Source organism: Phaseolus vulgaris, chromosome 6, assembly GCF_000499845.2.
Source record: "Phaseolus vulgaris cultivar G19833 chromosome 6, P. vulgaris v2.0, whole genome shotgun sequence".
NCBI lineage: Eukaryota > Viridiplantae > Streptophyta > Magnoliopsida > Fabales > Fabaceae > Phaseolus > Phaseolus vulgaris.
In genome coordinates, this window is record NC_023754.2 from 24,883,499 (window position 1) to 24,895,922 (window position 12,424).

The window sequence follows — 12,424 nt, forward strand, 5'->3', positions numbered from 1 at the left end:
TATATATATATATATATATATATATATATATATATATATATAGGTAGGAAAAAGATGGTTTTACATCATGAGATAATTTTTATTTTTTTTATCATAAATATTCTTATCTTTCTATGAATTTTGACTTGATTGTTGATACGTAAAATATCAACTGATAATAAAAAAGAATTTCAAATATTAATATCGCTATTAATTATTAATAATTTGTTTGCATATATTTTATTAACTATTTTACAGAACGTTCTATACCATAAAATCCATTACATACTATATTTGAGTATTTATAACGGCTAAGTCGTACCTGCAAATAAAGTGAAAGCAATTGCTAAACATATTTCTATTATTACTAAATATATTCCTTTTTTAAACAAGTTTACCTAATGCTTCGTTCGTTTGGATCCGAGCAGATAGAAAAGCAACAATTTTTTATGTTTGTATCTATTTAAATATTAAGATAGAAAAACAGTAATTTGTGGGAGAGGAATAAAATCAATCTCCTCTCTAAATCGAAGAAAAGCAAAAAAAATTAAAAAAGTTTACATATTATCGTTAAAAAGTCAAAATCACTCTTATTTTTTATGCACATATAAAATAATACTTTATATTACAATAAATGTAAATATACAAATTCACAGTCTCAAATACAGACTCAAAAGACAACCTAAATATTTATAATACCTAATATTACAAATATATGCACTAGAAACAGTTATAGTTAACACATAGTTTTAGCTACTAATAGTTAAAATTTAAATGGTTCTCAATTAATATTTTAGAAATTAATTTAAAATATCAGTAGTTAAAAATTTGATAGTTAATGATTAGATACCAATGTAAAAATTATTTTATAAATTTTTATTAAAATAAAAATTAAGTTAAATACTAATAATTTTTTTAATCTTTAAAATAGTATTTAATTAAATTTAAGAGTAATTAATTGTTTTAGTTTATGATTTTCTTACAATGTATAGGAAGATAAATTCACTTTCAAATATCTCAAGTCACTATAAGAAAAATCTCATTTATCTACGAAAGAATTTCGTAGGTAACAACCAAAATCTGTAGGTAAATCAACATTACCTACGGATTATCCACACAAAAAAATCCGTATGTAATGTGGGCGTCGGTAACTTACCTACGAACATGGTGTTCGTGGGTAACGCAAACAATAGTTACCCACCAACTGCAGTCCGTAGGTAATACCCACGCACTACAGTCAACAGTCCGTAGGTAATTAAATATACTTTATTTTTAAAATTTTAATTATTATTTGAATTTTTTTTTTCAATTATTATTTACAAATATTATTTTATTCTAATTTTTATGATTATTGTTGACAATTATTATATATGCTATGACAATTGTAATTAAAGTTAGAATTGGATTTGAAGTCAAGTTCCTTGAAAAATGTCCAAAGAAACTTTAAACATTACACTTGTTGTCACATTATGATTATTATTATACTTATTAGTAAGATTATCAATATTAATATAGTTAATAATATAAATATTATTAACTATTATTAATATTATTAAGTATTATTAATATTATTAATATTATTAAATATTATTAAATATCATTAAGTATTATTAATATTATGAAATATTATTAATATTATTAATATTATGAAATATTATTAATATTATTAATATTATGAAATATTATTAATATTATGAAATATTATTAATATTATGAAATATTATTAATATTATGAAATATTATTAATATTATGAAATATTATAATATTAATAATATTATGAAATATTATTAATATTATGAAATATTATTAATATTATGAAATATTATTAATATAATGAAATATTATTAATATTATTAAATATTATTAATATTATTAAACATAATTAAATATTATTAAACATGATTAAATATTATTAAACATGATTAAATATTATTAAACATGATTAAATATTATTAAACATTATTAGTATTATTAATATTATTAAATATTATTAAATATTATTAATATTATTAAATATTATTAATATTATTAAATATTATTAAATATTACTAATATTATTAAGTATAATTAAATATAATTAATATTATTAAATATAATTAAAAATAATTAATATTATTAATATTATTGAATATTATAAATAATGTTTATAATATTAATATTAGAAATAATATTATTATTATTAATTTTATTAATATTATTATTATTATTATTCATATTATTAATATAATACTAATTATGTTAATTTTATTAATTTTATAATATTAATAATATGTTATACTCATTAGTTATGGTTATTATTTATTATTATTATTATTTATGAATATTATTTATAATTTTATAATTAATTATATTATAATAATATTTTTAATATTATGTATATAATTATTATGATAATAGTTGATAGGTAATAGATATTCGTGAGTAAAAGTTCGTAGATAATAAGATTCGTGGGTAAAAGTTCGTAGGAAATAAAATCCGTGAGTAAAAGTTCGTAGGTAATAAAATTCGTAAATAATAGTTGATATATAATGCTGAATTTACCTACGGATTTAGATCTGTAAGTAATATCCGTAAATAATGTTGTTCATAGATAATATCCGTAGATAATAATTCATAAATAATATTGATTTTTTTTAGTGAGTGGTGTCGCATGACTTCTTCACAAATATTTATCCATATAATTTTTTTAAATTTTGAGTAATTGCTTAAGAAAATTGCACTATTCTTGATAAGAAAGACCCATGGCTGCACCTAATCTACTAAGGTAGGTTGCAAAATTACGAAGCCAAAATGCAAGCAAAAACACCATTCGATTCAACAAAATGCATTTTACATAGAAAAAAGAATCAAATTATATATGATATAATTTGAAAATATATGATATAACCCTGTCAAAATATATATGATATCATATATATCCTTATATATGATATAACCCTGTAAAAATAAACAAATTAACAAACAAATACAAAATAAAAGCAAGAAGGAAAGAGATGGAGTTGTTTGTCTTCCATCTCCTTTGCCCTGTTGATATTTCCCCAGGGTATCCACATTGCCTTGGTATACCACAGTTATGGCCCTGCACATTCAAACTTTGGTTCATCTCCTAGACAAACAACATTTTGCGAATGCTTACTAGACCACCCAAATTTATACAGCAAAATGAAATTCAGAGAAGAAACCAATTTCTTATCCAACAAGTGTTTTCCTTTGGCAATGTCGCTTATTGAGTACCAGTATTTGTTCTAAAAACCAATGCTCCTGCAACAACAAAAGTACTTGGACGGTCAGAATCCTTTTTTGAATTTTTTCAAGCATTTGTCTACCGGAACAGATATGGTAGGTAACTCACCTAGTGAAGGCATTAGAATAGATAGCACAACAATCCCAGCAATCTTGAGTGGCACACCAACTTTGAGCATGTCTCTAATTTCTATGTGTCCAGTGGCAAAGCCAACTACATTTGAAGGTGTTGAAGTTGGAAGCCAGAAAGCAAACTCGGTTGCTATTCCTCCAGGTACCATAAGAAGAAGCGGATGCACATGCATAGTTCTGGCTATGTGATAAAGAAGTGGTACAAGAAGGGTGGCAGTAGCATCATTGGAGGTGATGAACTCAGTAATAATGCTACATATGAGACTAACAGCAGGAACAATGGCCAAGTATGGAACATCTTGTAAGAAATCTAGGGCTCTTGAAAGCACATCTGCTAAGCCACTGGATTGTACTCCATCAGCTATGGCAAAACCAGCTCCTAGAAGCAAAATGAGGTTCCAAGGTAACCTTTTGCAGTCATTCCAGCTCATCAGCTTCTCCCCCTCTTGCTTCATGTTTGGGATTATGAACAATAAAACAGCCACCATAACCTACATTTTGGTTCTCTTTCATTAATTGATCACTACAATTTTTGGTGTGATGAGTCATATATGAACTAAAAACAATACTTACACTGACACTTCCATCTCCAACAAGGCCATGGAATAAAGATCCCCATCCAGGAATGTCATCTGTGATTCTTCTTGTCATCCATAATACGATCAGTAACTGCATTCACCATTTCACTTTAATTAATGCCTTAATTGAAAACACATTAAGCTCCTCCGTGATTAAATATAGTAATTTAAAACGTATATTTAGACTTACACACCCCAAACACAGACAACACCATCTTCTCAGCAAAAGCCATGGGACCTGCAAACATCAATAAAGTATTGCATTTGCTTTAGCTTTTTGGAGGACATGTCTAAAGTATTTTTCTTTTTTATTAAGGCTGCAGTTTATTGATCAATAAAACTATAAAGGATATGTGAGACGTGTCGATAATGTGCATTGTTAACATGCAATGAGCAGCTTCCATGGGATGCGTCACTCCAAATATGTCCATCATTATCTCTCTCACCCACTTTAAACCATGAGGCTGGCCATGAACCTCTTCAACAGGACAATTATGTAAATAATATTGAAGTACGAAAAAAAATGTTTTTGAATTTTGCTTGCTTTTAGTGTGTCCGTATCTTTTTCTTTTTTCACTTTAGTCTATCTATAATGATTTACATTAAAAAACTTCATCAATAAAATCATACAAAATAAACAACTATTAAGTCCTGCAATAGATTTTAAAAGTGGTTAGATATTAATTATCATTAGCTGTATTTCCTGAAAAATATTATTAACAAATTAATAAATATAACTTTTTTTATTACAATAACGATAAAAATATGCATCCTCAACAGTAGAAAAAAATCATTTGATAACTTCTTATAATAATATTTTAAATTAAAATATAAAATAAATATGATTAAAATATTAGTTTATTTACTTGTTAAGTGGATGTATTTACAAGTGTAAAAGTATATTTTAAGTATAAAAGTATGAGCATTGTTAACACATTGGAAGTCCTTAAAAAGAAGTGATATTGAAGAAAACCTTGTAATATATTGTAAAAATAACGATCGACTAACCTAATTGTTTTGAAAAGAATGTTCCTTTTATTCATTTTGCATGGTGGTGGTGGATAACTGAAGATGACGCGTTGTATCATCTCCACATAATAAAATATAGTGATAATAATATTCCTAGGATAGTTAAATGTACTAAATGTCATATTTTAATTATTAAAAAATGAATTTTTTTTGGGAGGAGATGGGTAACTGAGGTGACAGGTGTCGTGGTTGCCAGATAAGCATAAACTTGTGAATGCGATGAAGAAGACAACATAATTAAGATGGAAATGCAAGTATGGAGGGAAGAGAAAAGATAATAGGACAAGGAAACGACAAGGCAGAAGCTTGGGAAGGTATTTTCTGCGCCTCCCTGTTCTAGTTCTACTGGCATAATGTGGTGAGTATAATAAACGAAAAGTGTATAAGGTTGAAGTCAGAAACTTACCAAGAGCTTCAAGGTCCCTTTTCAGGTGAGTTCTATCCAAATAAGAAGACAAAGCACGACCCGAACCTTTGGGCACATAGAGGAGACAGATTATGCACCAAAAACAAAGGAGAATGACTATAGCCACAGGGAAACCGTAGAAGAACCACGTGTTGAAGCTTATTGGTTTTGCCTCCGGGAAGAGGCTCTTCCACATTCCGATTATTATCAAGTTCACACCCGTCCCTGTTAGAGTGCTTATTCCCCCAATCGGCGTTGCGTACACCACCGTCAGAATCACCGCGCGGCAGAACTTGTTCACCGCATCCGACTGCTCGTGCACCGCAGGCAGCCGCTGCACGATCCCCGTCGCCACCGGCATCATCATCACCGCCGTCGCCACGTTGTGCAGCCACATGCTCACGAAGAATATCGTCGCACATAGCCCCAACAGCAACAGCGCTGGATTCACCGGATCGCCGCAAAACAGCAACGTTACCTGTAGGCCCCACGCCACGTTCACAATCATATCACACTTCCTAAGCCACTTATTTTTTCCACACACAAAAAATAAAACAGAAATAATGGGAACATCCAATCTTTTCCCACCACCTAATATATTTTATTTAATAAATATTATCTCACCTTTTAAACAAGCCACAAATAGAAAAACACTAATTCCATATTCTCTATTTATCTTCTTATAAATCTTCTCAATGTTAATTAAATAAAACAATAAAATATTAAATATACTACTTAATTTTTTGTGTTTATTACTTGTTCTATTTAATAATTATAAGGGGAAAAAAAGAATAATTCAATACAAAATTGTCTTCCTCCTGGTTAGAGAGAAAAAAAGTCAAAAACATACTATTTCAAAAGCAAATAATTGAGTATACGTGGCGATGAAACCGTCTGCCCGAAATAAAGAATTTTTTTCTTATGTACAAGAAAAAAAGTCTGAATAATCATACAAGAATTCAGGAAAATTGAATCAATAAAAACTTTGGATCGCTGACACTAATGAAAACTCAATTGTGATGATAAAATAAGAGCCAAAAACTGTGGAAAGTGAAGGCAAAAGGGGTGACTCACATTGAAGGCCAATCTCCGGTGAACGTTGTAACGTTCGACGGCGAGAGCGAGAATGAAGCTTCCCAAAACGAGGGTGATGACATCGTCCATGTAGGAGTGCGCTACGCTGTCAGCTGAAGCAATTCCGAAGATGGGGAAGAGAAACAAGGGACACATGGAGGTGACCGGAAGTGGCACGGCTTGGGTGACCCACCAAGTAAACACCCAAGCAATCACACCAAGCATTTTCTGGCTCGTGGGTGGAGCGTCGAGCTTCACGCAGAAGCATATCAAAAGCGACAACAAAGGTCCCAGAATGACATAGAAGTTTTGCAGTGTTAGAATCGATTTCAAGGTGAAGGAGAGGCGGCCGTGTGTTCCCTCCGCTGCCTCCTGAACGGGAAGAAGAGGTACCTTGTGGTCACCGGAAACATGTGACTCCGTGTGTTCTCCGATCATCTTGCAGAGAACCAAGAAAACTGTCACAGAGAATGGTTTTGCCGTGGAAGCTTTTGTTGGCCAGAAATAAAGTATGCGTGGAGGTTTTATGATTGAATTTTCAGAATTAGTGGACAAATTTGATTTTTTTGTGTGTTATTCTTATCTGGATGAGAATGAATGTAAGAATAGTGTTGTAATGACAATTACTTACATTTACAAACATACAACATAATCTGATGTGGATGTTATCTAGGACGTGGCTCATACAACATAATCTTAATTTATTTATTAAGCATGTCTTGTGAGGTGGAAGGTTATCCATTTGATGAATGGTGGTAGCTATTATGCTAAATATCGAAATTATTTACAACATTGAAAAGTATATGTAAAACGAATAAAACATTAAAAAAGGTTAATTCTGTGCTGGTGATTTACAACGACAATATAAGTAGGTTTAATTTAAGAATAAATAATATAATATTATTATGAATTTAATTTGTAAGTATGTGGTGATTAGTTTTGGCATGTGAAGAAAAGATGAAATGAGTTGTCTTTCTTAGGAGGTTTCGTACATGGACCATGAATCGCATAGCTGTTGTTCTCAAATTCGGAAATCATTATTAATTCATCGCAACTTTCACGTGATCATTTATAAATTGACTACAGTGAAAATATTTTGAAATAAAAAAAAATCAAACATAACTATTATTCTATTTTTTTAGCTTTTGAAAAAAATATCACTTTTATTTTTTTTATATATATTTTTAAGTGTTTTTAGTCATTATAATTATTAATAGTTAATTAAACATTATAGATCTAAATATTAATTAAAATAATTAATATAATTAGTTTACCTTTAAGCTTATTATTCAATTAAGTAATATATTTATTATATTCTGTAAGTAAGATATGCATTTTTTTATCTTTTAGTATCTGAACAATAATTTTAATATTATTTTAAAAATAATAATCATGACCTTTTTGGTGAAATGTTATTTAAAGAATTATATATTTATCATTTTATATAAAAAAATGTTTAATATATATTATGAAATAAATTATTTATATTAGCTTGGAATTGAGTCAAATAGAAAAATAGAAAATAATTTATGTTATATAATTTTTAATATGTTAAAATGGGTAATAATTCTAAAAATTATGATTAATTGTTTAATAATTTAATAGTTTTTATTAGCACTATGTCATATAATAATAAATAACTACTAACTAAAAAACACAAATCTCCCATATAACTTACCTAACTATAATTGTTGAAGTGTGTTTTTGAGTTACTTATATAAACCATTCATGGTGAGTTTTTTGTCTTCGTATTTTGCGATATGAAAACATTCAAATCCATCAATAAATATATACTCATGAATTTATATGTCTGTTCCTATAGATTTTCGTATTGAATTTGTTTTCGATAAACCGAAGTTTTGTGCTTGGTTGGTGTTGAATAACTATGACCCTACGTATGGATTTTATTTTAGTGGTTGTGGCACAACTAATCTATGTGTTCAATATTATTGGGCCCAACCATTCATATCACGTTTTATTACAAATCTGCATAATATATATTATCAATAACGATTAATATTATTAACAATATGTACTAAATTAATTTCGTCTTCGTCAATGCATCTAATAATTGTCTCTTGAAGTTAATAAGATTTTTAATTTACATCTATTATAACTGCGTATACTCTAAGGATGTGACCGTTACCAAATACCTACGATCAATAAGGAAATGCTTCATACTGACATGATCAAGAAGGACTTAATTAATGAATTTAGTTCTCTAAATTTTAAAATAAACAATTTTAATAATTGTTATATTTAAATTTAATCATCAATGATAAGATTATACTGTTACGAAGTTTAGGAAATGATTAAATCTACATATATTTTGAAAATTAATTCATTAATTTTAAAGTACAACAATGAAAACCACGTTTGGCAAAATTAAATTATTTTATCACATCAATCAATATAATGCGGTCAAAGATGTATTTGTGAAACGATAAACAGCAATGATATTCAGTGTTTCCTTATTTTGAATACGATAAATATGTCTTTGTTCAAATAATTTGAAATGGTGGTATTTATTTATGTAAAAATATGAATTATACTTAGTGAAAGTAAAAAAAAAAAAAGATATTAATAATAAGGGAGACCCTCTAATAATGCATTATGGGGTCCAGCATGTTTGTGAGGTAAGATTTGTGGGTGTGGATGTGGCAGGTGTCAAATGTGGAGCATCTTAAGGTGCCATGTTGGAATGAGAGGCAGAGAAATGGAACACTACGTGTGCCTCCTAGGTTGGAAAATGCATAGGGAGAATCATTTCTAACATTTTATATCAACGTCATTTCATTGCTTGCTTCAATATCCAGAATTGCGTTCAGTACTTACAAAAATATAAACGCACTTATCGTCTCGCCATGTTGAGTTAAAAAATTGAAACTTAAATTTTATTATGAATTTGATTTTGAAGAAAGAAAATTCAAACATGAATGAAGTCCTTTTGGTTTGGGTCTGTTCCATTCACCACCGCGTATTATGGCACACTCGGATTCGGATATGGTCAAGTTGCCTGTTAGCAGCAACTTCTAATCGATATTATAAAATTTTAGTATATTATAATTCACATTTTCATATTCACAAATTTAAAATAAATTCTTTAATTGATGCTGGTTGTTTGTCTGATGCGTGTTTTTTTTATATATCATCTGATGTGTATAGTGTTTTATTTGATGTTGTTTTTGTTTTTCTATTTCCTATTTTTTATGTTTGTTTCTTAATTTTGTTACTGTAATATGTATAAATAAAAGTTTATCACATTATCTAACATAACCTACAATTTAATCAAGTTTTTTTTTAGTTTTTTTTTTCTGTTCATATCTTTTTTTTTCACATTTTTCTTTACATCATTAAGGTTAAAGTTTACATCATGAATAATTTAATTTTTTTATTACTTGATTTTTTTTATTGAATTCGTTCGAAAACAATTTGATATCATGTTATCACACAATGTATAAATATTTTTGGTCGTTTAAGTTTTTATTAGACATTTGTTTTTCTAATATGAAATTTCACTCAATCTATATCATCCAGAAAGGATTGTTAAGTGTTATCAGCATTTGTTATTTTAGAAATTAAAGTAGGGAAATAGTAGATATGTCCAACTGCTATTTTTTTTTTATAATCAATGAATATTACCTATAATAATTTATAATCTTATATTTTAAATTTGTTTTTAATATTTTTTTATAGATTGGTAATATAAATTGTTAAAAATTATTGAATATAAAATTTTATGTTTTTTATTTTATTATTCTAATTTAATGAATATTTATAATTTATTATATTTAGAGATGAGAAAGTAGATTAAACACTAGGTAGTTCAAACCATGACTTTTATTGTCTTTTTTTAAATCATAACTTTAATTATTTTCAACATTTAATTTTGATTAGATAATTATAATAGAAAATAAAATAAAAAAATTATTTTAAAACTAGCGAAAACATAATCGATGTTAGGTTTGTATTTACATTTTTTAATTTCATCACAAACATATTTATCCACATGTTTAAATATTATTATAAATATATATTGTAATATTCTAATTTATTATATACTTATTTGTATATGTATCTTTAAATATCTACTCTAATAATATATCATAAACTTATGTAATATTAGTAATACATACTCTTATTCTCATTTATCTTTCAATGTTCTGATTATTTGGTATAAAAAGAATTTTACACTATAAATATATATTTAATTTTCTTAATTTTTTTTAATTAATATATCCATATTTTTTAATTTTATCATAAAGTTAATATCTGTATTTTTTAATTTTATCATAAATTTATGTGTATCCGTATTTTTTTTAACATGTTTATAAATTTAGACAGTAATATCACTACAAGAAAATTATTAAATAACAACTAAGTTTAGAGATCAGGAATAACTAGTTACTATATTGACTAAATTAGATAATATTTTAGATACTAAAAAAAATATTGATATCTAAAGTGATTTATATTATTAATAAAAATTTATAAAATAGTTTTTAAATTGATATTTAAATTAGCTACTAAGATTTTAGCTACTAATATTTTAGATTCTAAAATATTATCTAAAAGACTAATCGAGATTAATTTAAAATATAGAATAGTTAGTAGTTAAAATCTTGGTAGATAATGGTTAGATGTCAATTTAAAAATTACTTTATAAATTTTTATTAATAATAGAAATTACTTTAGATACCAAAAACTTTTTTAGTTTATAAAATGATTTTTAATTTAGTCATTATAATAACTAATTATTTTGGTTTCTAAAATTCGTTTATATTTAATGATTTTTGTAGCATCCCTATATCTAATTAACATATACTACTTTCTCATATTCTATCTCAAAATTTATCCTTCTTCTTAGGAATTTTAATATATAAACACAAGTTTAAAAAACAAAACATCCAAAGTAAAAACATTTCATCATTTGGTTTCTCACTGAAGAGATCTATTACATGCAACCTCATCTGCCCCGTGTAAATTAACACGATCATCATAAATTAAAGAAAACAAACACAAAACAAAGCACAGACTAAGCTAACTATTTTTAAAACTTCAAATATAAAACTTTAAATGTCAACATAAACCATCAATATTCACACATTTTCACAATTTCATCAGGTGTCTATCACGTTCATCATCCACACTTTACTCTACTTCTGGAAGACCTGTGCATTGAAATTAACATTCAAAGACCTACACTTGTCATACTACTCACTATAAATCCACATAACCATGCGCATAATCATCTCAATATCTTATCATATCATATGACAGGGTAAATTCATCTATATGATTCCATTATATCTCAACATGGTATTTGCTTTACCGAAAATACTGTCTTGATCAAACTTTCACTCCATTACATACATTATTTAATATCAAACAACCAATTCTCATCAAACATCACATTTTAAGCAATTCAATAACTATACCATAATTTTAATTACAATAATTATACATACTTAATATACTTGTCATCCATATCATGTAACCGACAACAAGAAAAAAAAACAACCCTAAACTGTACAAAAAGTCATGGTTCCTGAGAAAAAAGGCAGTCAAATAACAATTCACAATGCACTGAAAAACATGTGAACAAATTACAAAACCACAAGTCCGCTTAAAATTGCATTTACAACCAAAAAAATGACTTCCGAATAAGATGGAAAGATGCAAGCTTTGATTGATGCTGAATTAAGTTAAGTTTTTCAATATATATTAACTCAATCTAATAATACAATTCAAATTTTTTCCTATATTATAAAATAAATACATGAACAAAAAGTGCTACAATGTGATCAAATGACCATAAAATCCACTTAGCTGCCACAAGGTCCACTACCCACCAAATAAAACAAGATTCTTCCTCAAATTTATATGTAAAGAAAATTCACAACTCTAAACAAATTCTTATGGAGCTTTCTTGGGCACAAGATCTGCATGTAAATGGTGTCATAAATGCAAAGGTTCATAAAG

The 12,424-nt window shown here is 27.0% G+C and overlaps 1 protein-coding gene across 1 annotated transcript; it reads right to left on the reverse strand.

The window, feature by feature from the left end:
• Positions 1 to 2,771: 2,771 nt before the first annotated feature.
• On the reverse strand, positions 2,772 to 7,151 carry LOC137832160 (tonoplast dicarboxylate transporter). The gene is made up of 6 exons (XM_068640188.1): positions 6,443 to 7,151; positions 5,369 to 5,846; positions 4,128 to 4,171; positions 3,929 to 4,024; positions 3,333 to 3,846; positions 2,772 to 3,241 (listed from the first exon to the last, which is right to left on the reverse strand). Exons 1-6 carry the CDS (start codon positions 6,878 to 6,880, stop codon positions 3,204 to 3,206), a joined length of 1,608 nt encoding a protein of 535 aa, XP_068496289.1. The 5' UTR covers positions 6,881 to 7,151; the 3' UTR covers positions 2,772 to 3,203.
• Between the last annotated feature and the right edge of the window lie 5,273 nt (positions 7,152 to 12,424).

Excerpts from the sequence above, each read along its gene's own strand:
- LOC137832160 (XM_068640188.1), bottom strand. The coding sequence starts at position 6,880 with ATGATCGGAGAACACACGGAGTCACATGTTTCCGGTGACCACAAGGTA. Across the intron at positions 4,172-5,368 it reads AAGGGACCTTGAAGCTCTTG|GTCCCATGGCTTTTGCTGAG; the intron begins GTAAGTTTCTGA and ends TGATGTTTGCAG. Across the intron at positions 4,025-4,127 it reads TGGTGTTGTCTGTGTTTGGG|TTACTGATCGTATTATGGAT; the intron begins GTGTGTAAGTCT and ends TGGTGAATGCAG.